This window comes from Gopherus evgoodei, chromosome 9 (genome assembly GCF_007399415.2).
Source record: "Gopherus evgoodei ecotype Sinaloan lineage chromosome 9, rGopEvg1_v1.p, whole genome shotgun sequence".
Taxonomy (NCBI): domain Eukaryota; kingdom Metazoa; phylum Chordata; order Testudines; family Testudinidae; genus Gopherus; species Gopherus evgoodei.
The window spans coordinates 93,775,924-93,803,636 of NC_044330.1; the positions used below are offsets into that span (position 1 = coordinate 93,775,924).

A 27,713-nucleotide genomic window follows, 5' to 3' on the forward strand; every position below is an offset into this window, starting at 1 on the left:
ATTTCAAGATTTCAGAGGAGAGTGTTGGGCAATAGTGTTCTCGTGGGATTCTGCAGCGTTCTATCTTGCCACCACCCCTATTCAACAAGTATGAGGCCATAAAGAGGCTAGTGCAGAATCATGGTTTGCCGCATATTTAGTATGCACATGACCAGTGTTCCCACTAATTTTTCCCACAGGTGTGTGGAATGAATTTTATTATGTGCACCAATATGGAAGTGGTGGGGGTGGGGCAACAGCTGGGTTGGGGCCAGGGATAGGGTGACCAGACAGCAAGTGGGAAAAATCGGAACAGCAAGTGGAGGGTAATAGGAGCCTACAGAAGAAAAAGACCCAAAAATTGGGACTGTTCCTATAAAATCAGGACATCTGGTCACCCTAGCTGGGGAAGGAGTGCCTCTCCCCTAGCCGCAGTAGGTCTGAGGTGGGCTGTGGCAGGAGAGGAGAGGCATCTTTCCTTGCCACAGCCTGCTTAATAAGCTGCTGTGCAGCCACACAGCCGCACAACTTAGAGGGAACTTAGCACAACACCAGATCAATGTTTTCATCTCTTCTGACTCAGATAGTGCAGTTTGATGCCTTACCCAACGACTGGTTGGGACTGGGGTATGGATGAGAGCTGACTGAGTCTCAATCCAGATAAACAGAAGTGATGATGGTAGGCTGAGGAAAGTAACCAGAAAATATTGTCAAGATTATATCTACCCCTCAGACTGAAGTTGGTTGACTGATCTTTGTTATTCATGTAGACAACTTTGGAGTCTTCTTAGTTAGTTAGTATGATATTATCATGTTTCAGAAAGAGTTAGGACATCTTTTTTTTTCCATTTGCATCCAACTGGGAGATTAGGATCTTTCCTTTGGGGTGTGGATCTCACCGCTGTTTCATGCCTTTATCATTTCAAGATCAGGCAGCTGCAGTGCGCTCAATTAGGGTTAAGGGCTTGTCTGCATGATGGGGTTATGTATTCTATGGGGTGTGATTTTTAAAGTGCACTCATGTGTTGTGCAGTAATTACTTCATGCAGACCCTGCTGGTGTGCACTAAAGGTTCAGTAGTGCACTTAAAAGTAGTAGTTTCAAAGAGAAATACGTTAAAGTAAATTGGCAGGGTCTACGTGCACCAGTTAATGCATAACACATTAGCATGCTTTAGAAATCTCCTTCCACTAACCCCCATACAGCACATCACCCCACAATACAGACAACCTCGAAGTCAGAAATCCATTCAGAATCTGAAGCTTGTGTATAGTGTAGAAGTCCGTAGAGCACCTTGCCATATGTTACACCAAAACTTGGAATTTTGTATTGGCTGCCTTTAAATTTGAACACGTAGCTGCTACATATAAAAAGGTGGATCATATTAATTCCTGGTCAATGGAATTGCATCTGCTTATACCAAAAATCGATTTGGCCTGTGATAGTTAAAGAGTGTAGCATATGACAATATTTTGTCAACCTCTACCCACAGGAGTTTAAAAAATGCATACTGCTGGCAAGCTACTGGACTCGTAAATTGCACACAAAAGAAGGTCCAGTGCTTGATCTTGAATTATTTACCCTCCAAAAGCTGCTTACAATGACATTGTCAGCTGGAGAAATTAATGTACCTTAGTAGCCCCTAGCTTAATTTCTGTGATTGAAGATTTTAATCAGAAAAATAATACAATAAATTACATTATTTTGGTAATGTGACAATTGTGAATTCACTCAAGTTTTCCTGACAAGAGTTCCACATCTGAGGTTAATGTCGCAGCCTGAGGTGCTCAGTGGGTATTGGAAGTTTAACATGAGAAACAAAAGACAAAATAACAAATAAGGGAGTGTGGAGTTAGGCGAAATGATGATGGAATGGTAGAAATGTTTGTGAAAAATAGTCAGAGAATGCAGGTGGAATAATAAATACAGAAAGACCTAGAATTTTTAAATTAGAGATGTCAAATAAGCTGCCTGATGGCCAAATGAGATAATCAGTTAAAAGTGGACTGACCCATGAAGCATTTTCAAAGAAAGTCTACTTCTCGAAGGTTACCTGGAATCCACGGAATCTGTGCATCCTCTCAAAAAAAGCAACTACTCCCTCTGGAGTTGGAGGTTGACCACAGACTGCAAGAGGCCTAGAAACATTTTTAATGTATTTGAAAAAAAAAAGGCTGCAGCTTACCGGAAACATTTTTCTCCCTCGGTGCATGATGCAAAACAATAGACAGATTCTCAAATAGCGAAGAAGTTGCTGCACTTACCTTATAGTTAAAGTAACTTTGACACACTAGTTTAAAAGACAGTTCAAGATGATGTCATATTTGCAAATAAACCGTGGTATTAGAAAGAAAAGCCTTACACAATTGGATGTTATCTAACATAAGGAATAAAAAAATGTAGCAGAGGTGTGTCTGCAATAAAGTTAGTGAGAATAGACGAAGAAGGTGCAGCACACTCGGAGAGAACGAGGAGGTAAGACTACTCTGTTACTAATGGAGGAAGTAGTCAGAAGTAACCTGAGCTCAGTCCAAGAGAAGGAGAGTGAATCAGGTGAATGGAAAATGACATCAATTCAAGAAAGAGTTCCTGAAAGCTCTAATAAAGTAGAGGATAAGTGAGGCCCACTTCAAGTAGTAAGACCACTGGGGATCCAAGAACAAAATTCCCTGAAAGCTTTGTGAGACGACCAGGCATTTTGAAAGGGGAGAGAATCTGCCTGCTAAGCAGTTTTTCTCCAGAGATCTCCAGTGTCAGTCAAAAGCAACATAAATGAAAATACTTTAATACGTGTATTAAATGTAGAAATTAAAATTGATTTTGGACAGTTGCTGTTGTTTGAAGATTTACTGTAGGTCTTGATAATCCAAGAGACAGCTGAAGACTGTTATAGTCAGAAATGGATGCTAGAAAGACAGTAAATAATGAGGACAAATGTAGCAGTATACTGAAAAGCTTAGAACATTTAAAGTCTAATAGATTACAGATACAGTTCAGTACAGATAAATGTAGAATAATGAGTTTTATGAGTCATCACATACTGTAAATGTGTGTGGGTTATGAAATATGAGGAATAAAAAAAAGTAAGAGCTGAACGGTAAGTATGAACATTATTTATGGTTAATGAGGAACAAAATAAATGAGCAGAGGAAAAGGAAGACAATATATGGAATAATGAAGACTTTGATGAGTTATCATCACACTACTCTGTGTGCTCCATAAAATATGAGAGGAGTAGAGTCAAAAGACAAGTCTGCAGACTGAAAAACAGAATGAACAAACAAACAGAGGAATACTAGAATAATGCACAGAATAATGATGACTCTTATGAGACTTTCTCTCTCAAGTCAACATGCTTAGTAAATAAAAGGATTGGAAAGGGAAAAGATAAGTCTATAGATGCTATAAAATAGAATAGAAACTAGTGGTTGCTGTTCTAACAAAACAAAAATAATTGACGCTGGCATAGTTTGGTTAAATACACAGATGGCCTGATTGTGATCTTTTATACCAGTATAACAATTGACTTTAATGGAGCTCCTCGTGACTTTTGCCAGTGTGTGATCACAATTAATATAGAAAACAAAAGAAGAGTGAAGTAAAATTCTGTTATATATATTGAAAGAAAAACAAATTAATGGCAGAACATCTCTCTCTAACTGCAGTTATTGTCAACAACTTTCAAATCACTCTGCACACTGACAGAGTGGAACCCATATTAGCTACTGTGGTGTGACACCCATGAAAGGGTTAATTTGTAAAGCCACAGTCTCTCAGGTAACAGCTTTATGCCCTCAGGGTGTGGTCATCCCTGTGACCTCCTTCAGTGTGGGAGACTCACACTCAAATCTCTTCTCCACGTGAGACAGAAGGAGAGATTGAACTAGGGTCTACAGCACCCTCAAAGAGATCTCTAACTACTTTGTTTTTCTCAAAATGCCTGAAATCAAAACAAAAAATGTCAGAATGCAACATTTAATTACAATCCAGCTCAAAAAATTGTGAATAATAATCAAAAAAAATCTGCTTTTGGTTCGACCCAGAACCTTTTTTTTTTTCTTTTTTTTTTGCCAGCAAAAAAATACACTATTTTCCCAGGCTTTACTGTGCTCTGTCAGGAATCTAAACTGTAAGTGTGGGGTTTAAAAGAGTGTATGTTATGCTCACCTCTGACCCTCGCTCCTACCCCAAAAAGTGATTCTGTGAAAATGGCTTTCTGGGATTGCATATCAGATGTGTCTTTATATTAGTCCAGTTTACAGATAAAGGGATTTTTCCCCCGCAACTGCCTGTTCTGTACTGGAATCTGAGTCACGTTATATTCTTTCTTGTTACCAGCATCATTATTAGTAAAGATGACGGAAGGCCAATACTAATAGCTGCATGCTATCAGCTAATCCTGTGCAACTCCATGCAATGGCTAGTTAAGTTGATGCTGAAAAGTTATGTATTCTAATGATATACTGCGAATTCATGGGGAAGCATGTAAGTTTGTTCTATACAGCAGTGCTATTTCAAATATCTGGATAGTCATGCTATAGTCTATCCACATTTCCTTTATAAATCTATAGTCACAACTTCTTAGCTGTTCAGTCTTTATACCCTGTGCAACACTTAAGTGCAGGTTAAAGTCAAGACTTTTTCATGTCCTTCACACCAGCTTTATTGCATGTTAAATTCTACTTTTCTCATTGCAGACGTGCCTCTGTAATTCGAGGCCAGGTGGTAGCATTTGATGGAACCGCTTTGGTAGGAGTGAATGTCAGTTTCCTACACCGCAGTGAGTACGGATACACCATCAGCCGACAGGATGGAAGGTGGGACTTTTTCATCCCTGATCTCTCATTAATTGAGATTGTTAGTCTAAGGATCACATGCTACTTTGCATCCCTGCACAAATTTTCTATTGACATCACTTTTTACTTTGTAGATGGAGGGCAGCATCGCTCCTCCGTTCAGGCAGCACATGTGATTAGAGTTCTCTGTGGTAGGGTGTCCAGTTGAAGGAAAGGAAGCATGAAGATAGTGAAAACCCATGAGCCCTAAATAATTACAAGAATATTGTGGCAACATTCAAACACATAAGAAAATAAAAATGTCCGTACGAGCGGACCAATGATCCATCCAGCCCAATATCCTGTCTCTGATAGTGGCCAATGTTTCTGGCTACGAGAGGTTAGGTGAACCTGGAGCATGGGGTTCCATCCCTGACCATCTTGGCTAATAGCCATTGATAGACCTATTCTCCAGGAATTTAGCTAATTCTTGTTTGAACCCAGTTCTATTTTTGGCCTTCACAGAATCCCATAGCAATAAATTCCACAGGTTGACTTCATTGCGTGAAAAAGTACTTCCTCATGTTCGTTTTAAACCTGTTGCCTATTAATTTAATCAGATGATCCCTAGTTTTTGTGTTGTGTGAAGAGTTAAATAACACTTCTCTACTCACTTTCTCCATACTATTCACAATTTTATAGACCTCTAACATATTTCCCCTTAGTCATCTCTTTTCTAAGATTAACAGTCCCAGTCTTTTTAATCTGTCCTCATATGGAAACTATTCCAGACTCCAGTCATTTTTGTTGCCCTTCTCTGCATTTTTTCTGAGATGAAGCAACTTGTACTGCACATGGTATTCAAAGTGTGGGCAGACCATGGATTTATATGTTGGCATTATGATAGTTCAATCTTATTATTTAACCCTTTCCTAGTGGTTCCTAACATTAGGGTTTTCACCTAACTCTCCCCAGTGACTCCGAGGTATCTTTCTTGAGTGGTAACTGCTAATTTAGTCCCCATCATTTTGTAAGTATAGTTGAGATTATTTTTCCAGTGTGCATTATTTTGCATTCATCAGCGTTGAATTTCATCTGCCAGTTTGTCACCCATCCTCTGAAATTAGTGAGATTTCTTTGTAAATCTGCAGTCAGCATTGGACTTAACAATCTTGAGTAATTTTGTATTGTATGCAAATTTTACTACCTAACTGTTCACCGAACTTTTCTTGATCAGATCCAGAACACATTGGATCAGAATGTGACAGTATTACGGTTAGATTTCAATACTTCTGTATTTTGAAGCTGTGCATATTGCCAAGCTCCTTGACGTCTCTGACCTGTGAGTTTGCATAGCTGAAATTTCCACATGATCCCTTTATTCACTCCTATCTTACAGTGAGGCCGTCAGAAAATGGGTTCGTCTGAAGCCTGTAAAGATCATTCCATTAGCTGACTGATGGTAGCAGAGCAACCCAAGTTTAAAATGGGGATCTTCCCCAAGGCTAGAGAATGGCAAAACAGCTACTCTGCAGCCATTATTGCAACATTATGGCTCCAATAGTATCTGCTTGTCCCCGTGCCCCACTTGTGCAGGTTAAACTGCTCCTGTCCGCCTCATGTCTTCCACATGGTGTTCAGAGAACTCCTGTAGAATGAGCTGAGTTCACTATTACACAAGAGATATGTTCCGTGTATCCTGCCCTAAGGCTTAGGCCACTTTCACTGCATTTAGGGACCTCCACTTGCAGGTGTGGAGCCATGATTTACCCCAGAATTTTTGACTAAGTCAGGAGTTTGGCCATTTGAAGAGTTTATGGTCATTGACCACATTGTAAAACTTATCTTCTAAAAGGGTAATGAAGTAATCCTTTGCTGTTTCCAAGATTTGTATGTAGCATAGCTTATTTACAATAGTGAAGAGAATAAGTTTATTTACCTTATTTTCTTGATTTTAAAATTGCGGTGTTGTAAGTTACTAATGATCATTTCTTATTTACACTACCTATGACAGTATTAAAATATGTTACCTATATTTTACTTTGAGAGTAATCTGTGTCATTTGGGATATGTGATGAAATATGCATAATTAAGTCTGACTTCTTATCACAGTTTGTTACCATCAAAGGCTTCCATAATATATGCATTCAATAATACAGTGAGTGAAATATCTATTTACATTACCTTGTATGACCTGGCTGTAGATGTCAGAACCTTGGAAAACTGAGACACTGTGTATCTTGCTTTCTGTCTCACACTATCTTAGGGTGCAAATCTGCACAGAGTTATTCACAGTTGCTCCTTGAGTATATCCTATAGTAGCCTGCCATTGCACCACATCCAAGAGCTGATTCAGTTTTCACTGAAATTAATGGAAAGCTTTCCCAAAATGTCCACACATTGAACAGTAGGGCTGCAACTCCACATGTTTCTTGAGTATACTCCAACTGTTCATCTTACTACTCGCAGAACAGGAAAAATGGGCATATTGGAGAATGAGGCGATTGTGAGGCCTCAAGTCAGCTACGTCACATGCTGGGCATGCACACAATCTGAGTAGCAGTCATTTTATGGTTTAGGAGTTTCTTCACATACAGGCCAGGAGTGGTAGGTTCCGCACAGTTGTTAACTGTGAGTGCTTTTAGTAGGTAAACACCAGAGGAATTGTGGACAAATTGCAGTGAAGTATCTCACCTTACATATGAAGAATGCTTGGAGTAGGCATAGAGCGAAAGCACTACCAGGCCTCACAGTTGGAACTAGAAAGATAATATTGGAGTTGTTTCACATAGCAAATTAATAGTTATAGTGGGGTTCCATGTGGGATTTTTGGTAGTCATTTGTTGCAAGCTGTGTTAATGTTGTAAAGGAAACAGTATAAGACAATGTGTTTTGTTTTGTCTCTTCAGTTTTGACCTTGTGGCTATAGGAGGTATCTCTGTCACCCTGGTCTTTGACAGATCTCCTTTCATTTCTGAGAAAAGGACACTTTGGTTGCCTTGGAATAGGTTTATTGTAGTAGAAAAGGTTGTCATGCAAAGAACAGAGTCGGACCCACCATCTTGTGACATCACTAGCTTTATCAGCCCAAATCCAATTGTACTCCCTTCACCTCTGACAACATTTGGAGGATCCTGTCCAGAGAGAGGAACAGTCATTCCAGAGCTCCAGGTAAAAAAGATACTTTCAAATGAAGAGAATGTGCTGTTGTAGAAAAAAAATGCTAGAAAACAGTAAGAATTTTTTTCTGATCTCCATTTATACCCTTTGTTAATGAAACCTACATTAAGTATACATTTCTAGCATAAAAACATGTCTTTTATTACAATATGTAAATTATGTTGATTTTAATTACCATCCACCACATTTTCAAAAGGATCAGAACCTGGCCATTAAATATACACTCACAATTTTTCACATCCACATATTGGTATGCAAAGATTTTAGTCCAAGCATTAACTTATGCAGAAAATAAAATTTGGGTGCACAAATAACATAGTAAATTAGATTCCTGATCTGCCTGCATAAACCTGATTGCACATGCAAATCAGAGATTTTATGTATAGAACTGTTAGACAGGAAATGTTTCAGGTGCAGTTTTAGTAGTGGAAGTAATAATACTTAACATTTAACACATACGGTGATATTTCAGCCAGGTTGAAGTCAATGAGAGTTTTGCCATTGATTTCAGTGGAGCCAGGATTTCAACCTAGTATTTAGAAAGCTTCATACAGTTTTGGAAAAATCTAGATCCCACTGAAGTGAATGATCATTTTATAAGTTTAATGGTACATTTTCAGACCCAGAAGTTCAGAGACACAGGATAGGGTTAGGTTTCAGAGTGGTAGCCATGTTAGTCTGTATCAGCAAAAACAATGAGGAGTCCTTGTGGCACCTCAGAGACTAACAAATTTATTTGCTCATAAGTTTTTGTGGGCTAGAACCTACTTCATCAGATGCATGGATTGTCTTCCCCTCATTCCTGGAAGTCCTGAAAGTGCTGCTGTAAAAAGGACGCTGGAATACACTGATTGCTTACTGCTGTGATGTTGTTCCCTTCCTAGGGCAGTACTTCTGGGAATGACATCAAAGCAAGGTTATTCAGTGCTATAGATATTTTGGAGGTTATCTGTGCATATAAATATTTTCCATCCAACTTTTTCTCTATTACAAAATTGCATTGCTCCCTAAAAAGGGCCTCATTAATTGTATAGAGAACCTTTCTAGTTTGAATTCTGTCACTTTCTATTATAAGTGACAATAAAACATCATACTATCTCAGCCTTCTAGTGGCTGTGCTGTGGCTGTATATTTACATTCCTGTCTCCACTGAATAGACTAAAACTTAGCAAAACTACAATCTTGGTTCAAAGTAAGATTCTTAACACTCCTCCTACTAGCAAGATGGCTGACCGCTGTCTTGGTCAGGATCTCCCACAAAGTACAAATCTCTTGATTTCTTTGTGATCTGAGGTGGAAGATCACTTGGCAGTCTTTGCTCCTCTCTTCTATAGTCCAAAGAACTCTTGAAATATATTCTTCTCAAAGTCCAGTGCCCTAGTGGTGAGGAAAGATGCCATTGAGTCTAATGGAGAAGTTTTCATGCTGGTTTATTCCTCGCTGGTGCTTTCTACAATTCAAGTTAATCTATCCCTGCAGCCTCTGATATGCCAATTATGCCACTTAACCATGATTGCCAGTTGTCTCTGATTGCATTGTCTGGATGGAGGCATCAGCCTTTCCTTTGTCTGGAAAAATCTGTTTACTCACTCTCCAGATTTGTCTAGTTCAAATACATTTTAGTCCAATTTCTGTAGTCTTTTGGGTGTTTACCGTACTGTGACAGACCCAAACCAGTGGGGTACAGGAATCTGGTAGAGGGCAAATATACTAGTCACTGAGTAAGTAGTTTTCTGTTCCCAGAGTGACCAGAGCAGGGTCTGCACTAGAATAATCAGGAACTTGCTAGAACCAATTAAGGCAGACAGGCTGATTAGAACACCTGCAGCCAATCAAGGCAGGCTAATCAGGGCACCTGGGTTTAAAAAGGAGCTCACTCCAGTCAGGTGGGGAGGAGCTAGAGGAGAGGAAGTGCGTGTGAGGAGCTGGGAGCAAGAAACACAAGGAGCTGAGAGTGAGAGGGTGTGCTGCTGGAGGATTACGGAGTACAAGCGTTATCAGACACCAGGAGGAAGGTCATGGGGAAGTAGCCCAGGTTGTTGTAGCTGTCATGCAGCTGTTACAAGAGGCACTATAGACAGCTGCAATCCACAGGGCCCTGGGCTGGAACCCGGATTAGAGAGCGGGCCCGGGTTCCCCCCAAACCTCCCCACTCCTGATCAGACACAGGAGGAGCTGATCCAAACTGTGGGGAAGATCACTGAGGTGAGCAAATCTGCCAATAAGCGCAGGACCCACCAAGATAGAGGAGGAAGTTTGTCACAGTACATATACCACACAAGAATATTAATGATCAGTGTGTTGCTGGTTTTCCAGTGATACCTTACACAATACCTATTAGATAGTGATTATGACAAAAGTGAATTGGGGTACACTGAACTGGTCAGAGCAGCAGAAACTCAGTATCTGATACCAGTGATACCCTTGCACCCAGGCATTGGGATGCTCTTAGGGTCACAACAGTATATTCACTGAGTAACTGCTTCTAATCCTCTGGTTTGGGATAGATGGGAGCAAACTACTAAAATGTACTTTACATGACTATCTACTACTATTCTCCTGTTTTAGGGAAAGGAAAGTTTAGAACTATTGATGTCAGATGTATGACAGAGGAGGCAGCTGGGATGTCAGTAGGAGTGCTAGTGAATAATCAAGGGGTCAGGAATTCCCTGCCAACAGCACATTTCATATGTTGAAATGACAAGTGCTGGCAGGCCTTTCAATGGTACTGCAGTATTTCTGTGACAGTGTTGTTATAACTATAAGGTAATAGAAGATGTTTGAAATGGAAATGATTTGTTATTAAGGAAACATAATGTGAGCTGGAAGAACCAGGAAAAGTAAACAAAGCACGATTTGTATTTTTCCAGATTGTGTTGGTTTAACATTGTGACAGACTGGCTTATTAGTAATGATATGAGACATGCTAACATCACAGCCCGCAGCATTTAAACTTACTAAACAGAATCTAATTGTGAGTTGACCTTGCATGAGTGTGTCAGGGAGCGTGCAAGGAGTTTCCCTCATTCCATTGCACACCCTGCACCAAGGACTGCCACAACAGCATCTCCTCCATTGAAGGAAGCACACGGGCTAATCCCTCCTAGTGGCCTCCAGCACCCACATCTCTCAAAAGACCAAAGCCATGACAACTTCCGCCTCCTACCAGCCTGTAGTCTTTGCTGTCCCCCTGCACACTAAGTAGCTCTGGAAAGGATTGTGTTGCTCAGGAGGGTATGGCTCCTTCTTGAGGTCCCTCTAAGATGAGGCAGCCAACCCAGTGTAGTGCTTTAAACACACATTATGGCCCAAGGTGAGTTTAAAATATGTATTTATTTAACTATATTTATGTCCAAAAATTAATTAACCAAATGAGATATCCTCTCCAAAGTCAACCTGCAATTCTAGGACAATTGAGTTTAGTGGATTTAGACAAGATTAGTACTCAAGAAAATAATTGTCATCACAAATTTGACCCAAAAACTTAAGGCAAAAGTATTACTGCAAATGTTAGAGACAAAGAAGAATAAGAAAAGAGATGAGGCCTCCTTAACAAAGTATAGACAGATTACCTGTTTTCCACCTGTGTGATCTTTCAGACACTCCACAGCTTTGGATGATGCTGAAGATTTTGCATTATTCCTGACCACGATGTGCCTGGCAGAGGCAGGGCACGGCGTCAAGGAAGTCAGTTTTTGGTGGTGCCTAGGTTTCTTAGAAAACATCATGATTTGAAATACAAAACTTTGCCCTTTTCCTAGGCATGAATATCATTAATAACAGTGTGTACAACTGTTGGGTTCTTCTAGGTGGTCCAGGAGGAAATCCCAATTCCATCTAGCTTTGTGAAGCTCAGTTACCTCAGCAGTCGAACCCCTGGATATAAAACTTTGCTCCGCATTATTTTGACACATGCAGCCATCCCTCCTGGAATGACAAAAGTACATCTTACAGTTGCTGTTGAAGGGCGGCTAGTTCAGAAGTGGTTTCCTGCTGCTATAAACCTGGTCTATGCTTTTGCCTGGAACAAAACAGACATTTATGGACAGAAGGTGTCTGGTCTGGCAGAGGCAACAGGTATATTGAGTTACTTCAGTTTAATTAGTAGTAGTAATACATTTGAAGGGAAAATACTGTTTACACTTCTGACAATATATATAATTATCTAAATTAATTACAGTTTTTAGCCAATTGGAATGTGATCATCTAGGAAGCATTTACAGTATATTTTGTTATTCCTCACATTTCTCTTTTTTAAGCCACATTTTTTTTATCTTTTTTTTTGGCATCTCTAGTTCAAAAGTCTCTTTATCCCATCTCATAACGGTTACATGCCTGTGGTTACCTGTGTAGCTATCTCTTTCTTTGGAATGTACTTGCTCACCGTGACCTTCGGTGTGTCATTGCCTCTATCATTTTTTTGGCAATGACATTTAAAATATCATTTCCATTTAGAATTTACTAAGTGCCAACATTTAGGTATCTTTGCTTATTATATTTGATGTCTGAAGCTGTTAACTTGTTGACTTACTATTTCAAAAGATGTACATAGAAATCATCCATACTTTTTGGGGTCCATTTATTTTATTTTTTTAGATTGTAAAGTTATCCAGGGGTGGTCCCTGATTTATGACTGAATGCCTGTAACTGAAGTAAAATGCATTTCATTTATCCAAAATATTTTCACATGAATTTTGCTGTTTGATCTTGATTTTTTATTAATTAATTTTAATCAAGGATGGTGCACTGTGTTTAATGACCTGCAAACATTTCCTATCAGTGTATTTACTGTCCAGTAGTGCTTACACTTGTGAGTAGTTCTATTGAATTCAGTGGGATTTCAGTATGTTTTGAAGTCTGTGGAGCTACTCACAATAAGTGTTTGCAGGATCAGACTCTAAAATATTAAAATAATTAGGGGCCACATTCTCCACTTACAATGTGTAATATCTTGCTCCATAAGTAGTCTCATTGACCTTTGCACAGGATAATATTATGACTATCCACTCTTTCAGATGTGTGTTCAAAAGTGGACAAATGCTATTTTAGGGGAACATTACACTGTACAGCCAATGTAGAAATCTACCATAGAGTAAAGTACTATTCAGTGTGAATAAGAGTGGCAGAATCTGGCTATAACTGCTTATACAATATAGATTCCTATATCAACTTGTATAACAAAGAATGGAATTAAATGAGTTGAGATTTCTTTTCTGCGTTGTAACCTATTTGTTCATTTTTCCATACATACATATAATATAATAGACAGCAATCATATTATGGAACTTTGTTGTTCTAAAATGTAGGATGTCTGAAAATGACATGAAATGGCAGTAAATATGTGAATACTGATAAATATAGTACAGAACAGTTAAATATGCTAATTCTCTTCCAGATTATTTGAAATCCAGTAATCATGAAGTCCACCCTTGTCCAACATATTTCTAGACTTTAAACCAAATACCTATGTTAGAAATGTCACCAAATGGTACATTGAGTTGCTAAATCCTAAAATGAATTCTAGCAAAGCATGTATCAAAGGAAACAAGAATAAAACCAGTCCTTGAGGCACTATAAAATAACACCTATTTATTTATTTATTTATTTATTTATTTTGCAGTTCAATGTCTGATTTCATTTAAAGTTGATTTTTATTATGCTTCTTGCAAAACAGAAGCAAGAATCCTTATATTTAAGTGCATTGTTAACTTGGTTTGTAAGATTCTGATAACGCCTTATTTAATTTGACAGATTGAAGTAGTCTGGGACCCTCATCTGCATTCATTATGTGAATTTTGTCAAAATAATTCCCTGTGTTGGTATATTACCAGTATTTAATAATGCATTCTGCTCAGATTTCATTTTAATTACATTAAATTACAGCCGATTGAAGTTCTGTATACTCAGGAATATAACCATCTGCCTTTAATATTATAAACCCTATAAACACTTTCATTTTTCTTCAGGATTATTGGCAACAAATACATAATGATTTACTATAGTAGTCTATCCAGAAAAAGTAGTCTTCAAAAAAAAAACACTTTCTGAAGGTACTTACATGCATGGAAGGACCTGGGGTTTGGGTTAGAGAAATATACTGTGGCATTTCCCTACTCTCCAAGTCCTGCATGTGGAGGAGATTTCCTGATCTTACATTTGCAGCAGATATTATAATAACAGAGTTTCTTCTTAAAATTGAAGGGTTAGAAAAAAAATATAATAATACTCCTCTCTCTGGAAAAACTGGTTCTAAAAGATTCTTTAACAATGGAAATAGAACAGAGTTTAAGCATGTGGCTCATTCTTAGATATATAAAGTTAGCATATAAAAGAGGGTATCCAAATGCTACTCACAGGGAGGGCCAAAGAGAAGAAGACAATGAAGTTGTGACAAATCAGATAATGAGCTTTAGGAACATTTGGCAATTCAGGAATCTCAAATGTGGGCAGAGAATAGTAGAAGTATTACATTATCACCCATGATCCTACCATGTGCTCCATTATGGACATCTAGGAGCAGATCTTCAGCTGGTATCAGCTGCCATAGCTCCATTCAAGTCAGTTAAACTGCCACTGAGTTCAATGGAACTATGGCAGTTTATACCAGTTGAGAATCTGCCCCAGAAGGTGTCTGCAGTTCTGGACTATTCCTTAGCGGTGTGGACAGTATGTATGCAAGTATAAACTTTTTAACTGTATGACTGAAGAAAAGATCCCATAATATAGGTGATAAGTCATCAGCAAATATGCTTCATATTAAAAAATTCTCCTTTATCTTTCTCCTTACATTAACACTTAGAAAAGCACTTGTTTTGATATTGACGTGAGGAATAATCCCAGTAACAGAATGGCAAAGATAGTTTGGGGAGTAATAATCAGTACTGTGGTCAAATCTGTAGATTCAGAATGAACAGTTGTATAAAAGCAGTGTTGTTTTAGCTGTTTAAATTGCAAAGGATGGACAAGGCAGCTGCTGGGTACATAGAGTAATGATCTGTTGCCGGTAAAGCTTTAAACATACAGTGATGTTAACAGGAGGCAAGGGAATGTGAATTCAGGAGTCAGAAAGTTTAGTAGCAAAAACAGAGGCTTCTTTTTGATAAACTAATGAGAAGTTCCAGAGAGTAGTGGGAACAGTCTCTTATGTTCCAATAAAACATTTGCCTTACAAACAAACCAACATATAACTTCTTCCCTCAATTATGACACAATACCTCAGGTTTGAAGTATAGCACCTAAGGTTCACTGGAGTTCTGGAAACGGGGTAAATGGTGACAAGTCAATACCAACATTCTTACATGTATCAAAGGAAAAGGATGAGTTAAGTGGCACTGAATCTCCACTCCCCTCCTTGAACAAAACAAGACTCTTTTAATTTAGCAATAGTTGATTTAGTTAAGGGAGATGCTATTGAGCAAGTTGGACAAATTCCCCTGGAGAAAAAAGACACACACACACACACACACACACACACACACACACACACACACACACACACACACACACACACACACACACACACCATGACTATCAAAGGAACTGATAATCTCTTAGACTTTTTTTTGTACCCTCAAACAATAAAAATCAAAATCAAATGCAGAAGCCAGCATAAGAGCCTCATTACTGCCAAGTAGATATAAAAACTGGTATGGAAAAAGCAGATAATAAATGAAGGAAAAACAATCTAACATATCATCATTTGTTTTCAGTGTCAGTAGGATATGAATATGAAACATGCCATGATTTTATTCTGTGGGAGAAAAGGACAGCTATCCTGCAGGGTTTTGAGATGGATGCTTCGAATCTGGGGGGTTGGTCCATAAACAAACACCACGTATTAAATCCACAGAGTGGTAAGTCCTTCAATTATCATTCAGATATGTTGGAAAGGAATACATTTTCAATATGATGATGAAGAATTTAGATGTTCAGTTTTTCATTGTTAATGTTTTATCCTTTGAGCGTGCAACTTTTTTTACTGAGAACTGCACACTTATCCACCAGCTGAAAATATTTGTGTGTTTGTGTTAGCTATCAGGCATAAATAAAAATCTTATAAATGTGCTGGATAAGAGAATACTGATATAGGATATAGAACTTTATATCTCTATTTTGAATCCTATCTGAGATAGCAGGGATTAAATGTTGCTCCTGCTTTCTAGTCTCTGTGAAAAGAATTGATGATGTGTTGTCTTTTCAGTGGACAAGTATCTATGTCACAAATTCACCGCTACAACTGGCTATAATTAGTATAATTATTGGCAGTCTCACCAGTGGAACTAAGGACCAAATATGCATAGAAATTGAGCTAAAAACTGGCCTTCTGGAGGTGGTGCTTCCATTTGGAGTAGACTCATCTTGCCAGGACAGTGTGCAAGCTTGCACTGCTGCTCACTCTGTATCTGAGCTGTGGATAAATAAAATACTTTACTCTCCCTAGCAGCAGTTTAGCACTTTTCACAAGTGTGCATGCGCGCGTGCGCGCGCACACACACAGAGCAAAGAATCAACTCATTTATTTTGCCCTCCTGACTTATTCACTACATATAAATTACTCAAACTCTGAGACTTTAATCTGTTTTCTCATTGCCTATTATTTTATGGTTTCCCCTCAAGCAGCTATAATTAGGAACTACTCTTAGTGGATTTAAATTATCAAATTAATGCAGTTATAGTAAGTTACAGTATTGAGAATGAATATGAATTTGAAAATAAATGGACACGTTATGTTCTTTGGGAGAGAAAAACAGGATCAGAGTCTCAGCTGGTGCAAATCAGCTTAGCACTAGCTTCAGTAGAGCTCTGCCAATTTTCCAGCTAAGAATCTATCCACTAAAATCTGTTTCCAACTGCAAACAACTGTAACCCAGATTCATGCACAGATGTAAAGCTGTCAGGATTTCCTAAATTCTGATGTCAAATGTACAACTGAAGTGTAAATATTCCAAATACAAAAGGTCAGGTTTAGTTTGTAAATTATCAAGATTTTGATTTGAAATAGTTTGACATTTTAAGCAGTGGTTCTTTCATACCCACCTTACTGGTTTGTATAGATTGACTTTTTTAAATGCCAGCTGTTGACATTTAACACAAAGAGAAATCTGACCTCAGTCAGTCCAGCCCCGCAGCTGTGAGCCCGATAGTCCACATCCTAGTTCCAGTTTGCCACTTAAATAGTTTAGTTTCAAAACTGAGTTCTTGGGAATACTTTCTTTTATATCTCCAGTTTCTATGAATGTCTGACATTAGCGCTTACTGTAATGCCATCCCTTCTAATTCACCACACAGCAGTTATGAGACTAAAATATTTATGAGACTTTATACAATACACAATTATGACTAGTAAACATTTGAGGCTAAATTGTGGCTTTTCAACCACTGCCCAGAGCACAGGGCACATAGAGATGAACTGTTCACTGGTCGCTCCCAGAGATACTGTTCATGACATACAGTTCCTGCAAATGCTGGACAGCATAGTCCCAGCAAGCCTTCTACATCCTTTGAAAGGATGCTGCCCATGCTAACCTCTTCTGCCTGTTAGCACTAGCCTCAAGCAATCCTTGTGATTTATGATTGCAAGAATTCTGGGTAACTTACCCTTATATCTAATTTTTAAGTGGGGATGGGAGGTTTCTCCTGCTTTCCCTCCCACCTTACACATCTACACAGAGTTGGCAAGATTGAAACTTAAACTAGAGGAAATTGTTCTCATCTTTGTCCTTTCCTTACAAAGGCATTGATCCAGGAATGTATGTAAGCACATATTTAACTTTAAGCACAAGCCTTGAAGTCAATGGGCCTACATATATGTGTAAAGTAGGGCACAGGCTTAAGTACTACCCAAATCAGGGCATAAGGTCTGATCCAAAGCCTACTGAAATCACAGGAAAGACTTCAGTGTAGTTGATCTTGATAATGCCTGTCGGAGAAACTGCTTTAGTGTCATACTAGTCCAATATGGGGAATTAATTATTAAATAGTAGAATTAATATACCTACCAAAGTAAAATATAGTCCCGCACATAGATGACAAACTAGATATTTCATTAGCCAAAAGTGCCAAAATAAATAATATATCACTTGATCTCAACCAAAAGGTCAAGAAAAGCTCTTCAGTTTCAGCCATGCAAAACATCGATTTTAAACAAGGGTAAGGTTATGATTCAAACCTAAAACAGTCACTGTAAAATTCAAACGTATGCTCTATGTCAATGTGAGAGGAAATGAAAGGCATAAGTGTGGAATTAATTTCTTGAGATCTTTTTGTATTTAATTAAAATAAAGCATTCACTCTGCAGGGATGTAAGTGTGAACCTTTCACAGGTACTGAATTTACTTTCTCTTTTTGAAATACTGTCACAATCCAGTTAATCCAACTGCAGGAATAGCATTGGGAACGCAATTCAAATGTAAAAAGTTATGGTACTTGACTGCAAATAGTCCTTACGTAACTTTCATTTCACCTTAACATTAAAAACATTTGATTTGATCAGCTATACACATATATTTCAGCTGATTGGGGCTGCTGTTGACTGAATAATATGTATGCATATTAGAAGTCTGAGTTGTTGATTCTTCAGTTTGATGTTTTTGTCATGATTGCAAGTGGCAGAAATAACTAAAAAAAGAAAAAAAAAACTTTTTTTTTTTTGCTTATCAGTGACAGAAAAATAGCATGAATATAATACGACCTGAACCTATTAGAAATAATGGGGTGTTTTGTTGTTGAATGGAGTTTGCTGAGGCAATCTAATTAGTAAGTGCATCCACTAGCCATTCTAGCCATCCCTTCTTTTCAGCAAATACCACACACCTTTTGGGCTTTCATGACCCTGGGTAGGCCCACTAATGGATAGCAATTTTCAGTCAAGTTCTGCCAGTACAGCCTTCTCCCCCAGCAGACTTTCTGCCATTAGGATTCTTCTGCAGGGTCTTTAAAGCTGCAACAGTTAGTTTGAGTTACTATATTTGAATTAATCCACTTGAGCTAACCTAACTCAATGGCCTAGCTTGAATAAAAGGGTATGTTTATATTGTGATCAAAAACCCATGGCTTTGAGTCTCACAGCCCAGGTCAGCTGACTCGGCTCATGGGACTCAGGCTGCGGGGCTAAAAATAGCAGTGTAGCTGTCCAGGCTCACGATGAAGCCCAGGCTCTGAGACCTTCCCCCATCATAGTCCCAGAGCCCAAGCTCAAATGTCTACACTGCTATTTTATAGCTCTGCAGTCTAAGCCCCATAACCATGACTCATGCCAGCCGCTGGTCTTTTATTGCAGAGTATACCTGCGCAAATTGACCACACTGTGAAACAACTCTCAAGCTCCACAGTGTGATTGGATTAGCAGTTCATGAGTTGCTTTAACTCAAGCTGCTGCGTCCCCACTGCTTTACCAGCTCTAGCATCAGCAGCACTGGAGGTTCAAACCACTTCCAACCCCACATCTAAAGGGCTGCCTAGCTTGAACTTCAAGTGCAGCTTAACTCAAGTTGAAGATTTGTGTGTGTGGACAGGAGTTGGGTGAGGGACAAAACTCAAGGTGTACTTTAAGCTAACACTGCAGTGAAGCATAACCTATGATGCAGTGAATCCCCCATATGTACTACTTAGTGATATTCAGCATACGGATATTTACAAGGGCAAGTTTAAATTCCATACCAGAAAAAAATGGCGAAAATAGATACATTTATGCAGAAATACATTTTTTGAATCTGTTCCCAGGTCTAAATCTTATTGATACAAACATTGCTTTAGGCAAACCATAAGGCATCTTACCATTCTAGGAAGTAAGGGCCTCTTTTATTTCTGTAAAGATATTTCCTGATTGATTGTGGCATCCATGAAGTGGAAAGCCTGTCCGCAGGAGCAGCGCCAGGGTTTTTGGCGCCTTAGGCGGGGGTCCTTCTGCTCTCTGGGTCAGCGGCAATTCTGCGGCGGGGGGGTCCTTCCACACTTCCGGTATTCGGGGCACTTCAGGGGCGGGTCCCGGAGCGAGTGAAGGACCCGCCGCCGAATTGCCGCCGAAGACCCAGAGCGCGGAAGGACCCCCTGCCGCTGAATTTCCGCCGACAGTGGCAAAATGCTGCCCCCCCAAATCCTTACACCCTAGGCGCCCACCTAGGTCACCTGAATCGAAGCGCCAGCCCTGCCTGTCCATCACTCCCAATTGTCCCCACACATTCTGCCCTGGAAACCCTGGCTGTTTAAATACATACTCATTTTGAGCCAATAAGTATGTTGTATTAACATAGATAACTGATCGTATTTTGCTCTCAGTTACACTAAGGCCATGATTATTGTCCCCTAGTTTTCTTTTTCTGATTCAGAAAACAAGATTTGATCATTCTGATGATCTGATCATTCTGATGATTCTATTCTTAAATGTTTTTCACCAAAGTTTGTTGCCATTTTTTCCAACATGCAGAATCTTCAAACTATTTGTCCTGATAACAAGCACACATGTACATGCTAGCTCCTGAAAGCATAAAGTCCTTTTGAAATACTCAGAGAACTCACAAATGCAAATAAATACTCCAATAACCAATGTTTTCAGTATATCCTTTGAAGTGGATTTTTCTTCAGATGGGAGAGTGTGTTGAATGAGTTTTTGTCCCTTTTAGAGGGACTTTATACTTTGAAGTAACAGATACAGTATTTCTCACCCTGGTCTAGCAAAGCACTGATTGAAGCCAAAAAGACTACTCATGTGCCCAAAGTTACGTACATGCTTAAAGTGAATAAAAGCAAAACAAACTCTCCAGAGCCCTAATTATATATTATTTGTCTGAAACAGATAAAAAATTGTCTTTACATTTTTAGCCTCGGACAAAGGCCAGCATTTCCTGTGAGATCAGTGATTTTTACTGAGGGGGAGGGAGGAGATATAAATTTCCATTGATTATTCTTGCATATTTCCAAGCTCCTTTTATATACCAACCCTAAATTCCAAGGAGAGAGATGTATTCTGACCCTTGTTGTTCATAAATAAGTTTGAAAAATGGATTCTGCTTTGAAATCAGCATAAAGCACCACCCACTGGCTTCCAAGGGGAATTTTCATTTCAAATTTATTTGCAATCCACAAAACAACTTCTAAACAAAGGGAACTGTGAGCACTAGATTTGGACCCCTGTCGTACTTTAAGGACAATCTAGAGTAGCCTAATGTAGCCCTTATCCACCAAGTTTTCCCTGTTTATGTCTAAAGGTATGTCTACGCTGCAGTTGGAAGTCTGATTAATAGAATAATCGCTCTTGCTTTAACTAATTAGCGTTTGTTACAAGAGCAGTGAAACCATGGCAGCATGAGCTTCAGCACACACACTGAAATTCATACCGCCAGCGCTTTAGTGATCGTGGTACTTGTGCTAGTTAGGTTTAAACTAGTTTGGGTATGTCACACCTCTAATTGCAGAGGAGACATACCTTAAAATTCCTTAATGCTTAGCACCCTTTTGGCTTCATGCCTGCATAATACTCATTGGGTTTGATTCTGATCTAAATTGCACTGGTATGAATAAGGAGTAACTCCTCTGAAGTAAATGGAGTTGCATGGGTTTTAAACTGGTATTCTTCAGTTCAGAATCAGGCCCATTGATGTGATTCTTGGATAATTTTACATAGCAAGCAAGTTCAGTATGGTGGGTATGGGGTGTGGTGGAAGAGATCTGTAAGAAGAAGAATGCATTCTTGAACTAAAACTTGATGAGAAATTGGTGTTCATAGCTGGAGCAAGGTTGAATGGCATGGTGTCATGCATAGGCAGGTGAAACCTATTCTTGGAACAATAACAATTAAAGAAGTCTTCAACATGATCTATATTTTCAAAAGCTGAAAATAGCACAATATAAAGTGTGTGTGTACATTTTTTTGTTTCAGTTTTACCCAGGAATGCTAATATCGTACTCTGATACTTCAATGCCACATACAAAGGCAAGCGATCAATTGTGCCAATGTAATCAGAAACTACATTTATTTGTGTTTTATTTCCTTTAATCACTCTTCGTATTTGATAGAGTACTGGTCTTTCTAATAGAAACAAGGAATTTTGGAATTGCTGTATCAAAAGAATACCTATCTTCAGTTTGAAAATTGCTATAAGTATAGTAATAACGGCATTTTGAGGGTAATTGTTAACTGTATTGCTATATTGTTACAAAAAAATGATGTCTACCTGAGAAAATGATGTTAGTACTGGATCTGGTGTTGCCAATCTAATAATCGGAAAGATTTTTGAATGATATATCCTGTAGTGCAGTGCTGAAATACTGACATGTTTGAAAGCTGTTTTCCTCTTTATTGCAGGGCATATTATATTCTCACTGGTAAAAAGTTCACTCACTGGAATTACTCTTCCACTTTTAACATGGTTATGCTTCAGTCACCAACATTTTTATACATTATTATCAAGTAGCTCTTATTTAAATTTGAATGTTGGTTGTATACTGCAGTCTTATGCCCTTTCTGAAAAATACGGAGCAGTCCTGCTATTAATTTCCCTTAATTAAATACTCAAAATGTTTAAGAAATTCACCTGCTACCCAATAAAAATGTATGAATAAAATGAATATTTACATAGTAATCCCTAAGAAATCAGATAGTACTTCAATTAATAGTTGATTTGTTAGAGCTTTAACCAATCCTGACTTCTCATCATGATCCCAGTTTTTAAAATAGCTCAGAGAGTGGAGATGTTTAGAATTGGGAAAGGTTCTTAGAACCTTTTAATATACTCTTTGAAAGATCTGCCCATGCTTTACTGAAAGTGTTATGTGCTCTTCTCTTGTATTGTCAAATTCAAAGATAAGGTGCACAATATTTTAGCTGCTGCCTTTTTTTTCTGCCAGATCGTTTTATTTCAGTTTTGGTGGGTCAAAGGTTCTTAAGAACTTACACCAACATTTTCAGATTCTGTGTGTAAAATTTGACACCTGTGTGCTCCCTGGAAGCATGTAACTCAGGTGTTCTGGGATCTGCCCTGGCTGCCCATTGGTGTCCAGGTGGAGTTTAAGTTATTGGTTACAGGGCCGGCTCCAGGGTTTTTGCCACCCCAAGCAGCAAAAAAAAAAAAAAAAAAAAAGTTGTGATCAGCTTTACTGCCACCGCTTCATTCTTCGGCGGCAATTCAGCTGCAGGTCCTTCCCTCCGACAGTGAGTGAGGGACTCTCCGCTGAATTGCCGCTGAAGAGCCGGACGTGCTGCCCCTCTCCGTTGACCGCCCCAGGCACCTGCTTGCTGGGCTGGTGCCTGGAGCCGGCCCTGATTGGTTATGACCTGTGAAGCCTTAATGGTCTGGGACCAGCCTCTCTCCCCGTGCCATACTACCACAGATGCAGTCACAAAGGCGCACAAAGAAATGTAGGACAGCTAACAGGATGTTCTCTGCAAGGGCTACAGGACTCTGGAACTTGCTATCTCCCTTCCCCCCCCCCACCCCGATCTAAAATAGTTGGAACTTTTAGTGATTTTTCAGGCACGCTACACAAAGCATCTCTTTGACTGGCTTTTTGGAGAAGGGTAAGGATGTGCTATCATTTTAATAATGCTTAGATTTAATTGTATTGTCAGTGATGTATTAGGTTGCATACAGCCTTGGATAGGCATCTTTTAGTTATTTAAATAAAAATAAGTAGAGTAAAATAAGTTATTTAAGTGAATGTAAGTGGCCTGATTTTCAGAAAAGCTGCGCACCTGCAACTCCAATTGAAGTCAATGGTGGCATCTCTGAAAACCAGGCCATTTATTCAGATGACAAAATACAGATTTAGACACAACTTTAGGCACCCACACGTGAAAATGTTGGCATGGTAGGAGTGTATCCAGATTGTGTGTGGCTCAGAAATATTTTCTGAGAATCTTAAAACTAATTTTAACAAGCTTTTACAGGTAATGATCCTTCCATGTGGAACACAAGGTGGAATGAATGAAAACAAAAATGGAAGCCCTACATATGTTTGCTGCATGGTGAAAGCAGAGCAGGATTGAGCACTGCTAGTTTGTAATAGGTAGTATGCACTTTTTTGTTACCTTCATTTTTCTTCTCTCATGTTTAGGGATCGTACACAAAGGGAATGGAGAAAACTTGTTCATTTCCCAGCAGCCACCAGTCATCTCAACCGTCATGGGTAACGGACACCAGAGAAGTGTCTCCTGCTCCAACTGCAATGGTCTTGCTCTCAGCAGCAAACTCTTTGCCCCGGTTGCCTTGGCTTCTGGTCCGGATGGCAGTGTGTATATTGGAGACTTCAATTTTGTCAGACGCATCTTTCCCTCGGGAAATTCCATTAGCATTTTAGAATTAAGGTAGGAAATCTTGGAGTTTATTGATTGGTGGTCAGATCTTTTAATGTGAGCTATGAGAAATACAGTGAAATGTTTTTAAGGGACCTAAGGGACTGACCAAATTTGACTGCTTATTAGAAACATGTCTTTCTCTCTAAGCATCAAATTTACCCCAAAAACCTTGGGGTTACCTTAAAGTGTCCACCTAAGAGGGTGCGGTGGGGCGGGTTGCCTATGTTAGATGGTGTTTAGTGTTTAGTACAGGTTTCACATAATTAATCAAGAAACCTACAAGTTGAATAGTCTGAGACTTCCCTCCCCTATATTTTTCCTATTTAGATTTTCAAAATAGAATAAGATTTTAAAGTATTTTTTCTTAAAATCAACATAACGCCTGGTGGAATATTTGAGTTGAGGAGCAGGTATGTATATCAGTTCAGAGACAGCAATAGCCACTTTGCTTACATGTACTATAGATGGACAGATTCAGTTCAGAAGTACCCAAATTGTTCCTCATCTCTTCTGGAAAGCACAGCAAAGCAGAGCTGGACTGAACTTGAGACAGGCACAGGCCATGGGCATTCTAAACTAGTATCTGTCAAACCAGGTGTTACTATGCCACCAAAAAGCTACCCTGCCATAGCCAACTTCCTATAATTGACACTTTATCCAGTTTCACTCTAAGGGCCACCATAGGTAACTCTAAAATTGTTCTGGTCCCTAAACATTACCATAAAGCATGTCTCTCACTCACCATTGGCGCGCTGCAGCCTGCCTCACTTAGGGCTTGATCCTACAAGGTGCTGGGTACCCTCAACTTGTGTTGAGGTCAGGGGGAGCACTCAGCACTTTTCAGGATCAAACCCTTACTTATGCCAGTACTGAAATACACAGAGCTATTTTCAGAGTGGAAGCTGTGTTAGTCTGTATCAGCAAAAAGAATGAGGAGTACTTGTGGCACCATAGAGACGAACAAATTTATTTCGGCATAAGCTTTCGAAAGTTTATGCCCAAATAAATTTGTTCGTCTCTAAGGTGCCACAAGTACTCCTCATTCTTTTTTCACAGAACTGTATTCCATCTAATGTATAGAGGCCACACTAAACCTATATTACTCATCAAAACATGTGGTCATGTAAGCAGCTAGCATGGTTAGAGTACGGTTGCATATTAATTGTTCAAGATGAGGTTGGAGATATGTGTACTGTGGGTGCTGGAAAGGAAGCAACTGAATTTGAGAGGGAGAAATGAGTGGAGTAGAGATAAGATGTTGAATGATTTAACTGCTTATGTCTTTATTGTCTACAATTTACATTGAGGGGATATACAAAGTTAACTGTGTTTTTGTATGGCTATATGTGTGTGTGAACTAGAGTGAAGGTCCTTATTATGTTGATTTGGTTTGTTCATTGATACTGACTTTGTTCTTTTGCTTTTCTTGCTTTTCTGGATTGATGTATTAGGAACAGAGATACAAGACATAGGTAAGTAAATCACGGTGCAGCTATGCGTGCATCCAACTGATTTAAGGGATCATTTATAAATAAGCAACAAGGAATATTCCTAAACAAAGGAATTTTTTAAATATAGTCTTACAGAAACATTGTGTCGTTAACAAATATGAATGTAAATCAAATTCAGCTTTATTTGCTTTAGAGAAGCATAGGTTTGTTCACTTTACATGGAACACCTTCCCCACTAACCTGAAAGAATCTGAGCTCAATCAGGAAGGCACAGTGTAAAGTTTTCTATCTGAAGAGTGACTGAGGTTATTGTTAAAGGTAACTCAGTTGTTTTATTAACTTCTGTTATATTAATTTTGTATTATATCATAGAAACGCACTACTAGGGAAATTGGAATGGGAACATTTTGGAAATGGAAAATAAATAAGTCTCTAGAGGAAGACTAGAGAGGTCAGTAGTTTATTAACTTATGGCTAGCTTATAACTGTGGACACTTCCCTGAGTAAGGGGCAGTGCATAGCTGAATTGCTCCATGAGCAGCCCTGAGGATAGGTCTACACTGCAATCAGCGGTGTGACTGCAGCACACGTAGATATACCTCAGTTAGCTTCAGTCTGGCTAGCTCAGATAGCAGTGAAGCCACAGCAACATAGATGACAGCACAGGCTGGCAACTTGAACTTTTACACAGGGTACACGCTCCTCCCATGCTCCCATGACTTCACTGCTGCTGCTGTGTGAGCTAGCTAAATCAAAGCTAGCTCACTATGGCTATGCGTGCTGCAGACACATCTCTTACTGCAGTGTAGACCTGCCCTTGGTGAGTTATACTCTTCCCCCTGCTTCTCCTTTGTTCTGCAGAGGAAGCAAGTTACTTCCCTCTTTCTCATGGAGCATTTTAGTCCCCACTGCGCCCAGTCATCTATACCAGCCAGCAAGTAGCTGAGGGGGAGAAGGGAAGAGCGGACAAAGGCTCTTCCGATTCCCTCCATCCACGTGCATACAGCAAGACACACTGGGCAAGTAGGCCTTGCTCTCCTCACCACACATAGAGTCTTTGTTTAGTATTGATCATGTGAGGCCCTTACTTCCCTTGTATGTCTAAGGCAGCTGGGACAATTTCTAAAGGCCCTGGAAATAACCTACAAAAGATTAGGAAGAACAGAGAGCTGCTGAGCATCAGGTTGCTTTCCCTAGAAACAAGCTCTTCAGCCTCCTGATGTGTTATTTTAAAAAGCAGGTAAATAAACCAGGATTGATGCACCCCATTTTGATGATTGCATGGCATAGTAGGGAGAGTACTGTAGTAGACTGAACCAAATCCAAAAAAATTATTTTAAAATGGTATGTTTTAAGGGTCGACATGACAATCATTGTTATTAGGTTTTAGCCACAATCATATTGAATATGATAGTTTGTTTGCCACTGTCCTTATCAAAGATATAATCTTTCAGGCGTTTTACAACAAAAACTTAATAGAAAGATATTAAAGGGATAATTCCTGGCTAATTGCATGCATCTCCACAGTTTGTTTTAATGATTGTTTCCATTTGTTATGTATTAAACCTGTCAACGTTCTTCAAATTTTATGAAGTTGAAAAGAGGAAAATTGAATTTGTTCACTCTGGAATGACAATTGTCAACAAAATGGCATTAATCAGGGTTTTAATTTTTATTTCTCTTTCTCAAATTATTTTTCTAAATACCAGTGCACTAGAACAAAATACACTAGCCTCTTTGGATAGGCTTAAACCTTAGTTACATTAAGTCACGTGTCAAACTGCTTCCCACTAACGTGTTGTTGGGTATTAATTGTAAGTATTAATTGCCTATTTGCAAAGCTATATTATTCTGACTAGCTTAAGTGAAGTGATTTGTGGTAAACTGGAGGGCATCACTTGGAGATAATAGACAGGCAATGAGGGTATGGAAAGTCTGTTTACAGTCCTTACTGTGTGCAGCTTTATTGTAGCTTTAAAAGCCACCGCCAATGTACATTAGGAAAGGGTGTGGGTGGACACTAGGTTTTCTTCCTAG

The 27,713-nt window shown here is 39.0% G+C and overlaps 1 protein-coding gene across 10 annotated transcripts in view; it reads left to right on the forward strand.

Annotated features, from left to right (window-relative positions):
* The window catches only part of TENM1 (teneurin transmembrane protein 1), a 1,405,227-nt gene that overhangs the window by 1,290,102 nt on the left and 87,412 nt on the right, over positions 1-27,713 (forward strand). For all 10 annotated transcript variants that reach the window (XM_030575184.1, XM_030575189.1, XM_030575193.1 and 7 more), the window contains 6 exons: positions 4,677-4,796; positions 7,664-7,925; positions 11,744-12,011; positions 15,644-15,787; positions 23,985-24,234; positions 25,677-25,697. In XM_030575184.1, the coding sequence (XP_030431044.1) occupies positions 4,677-4,796; positions 7,664-7,925; positions 11,744-12,011; positions 15,644-15,787; positions 23,985-24,234; positions 25,677-25,697 (1,065 nt within the window). The remainder of the gene's footprint in view (positions 1-4,676; positions 4,797-7,663; positions 7,926-11,743; positions 12,012-15,643; positions 15,788-23,984; positions 24,235-25,676; positions 25,698-27,713) is intronic.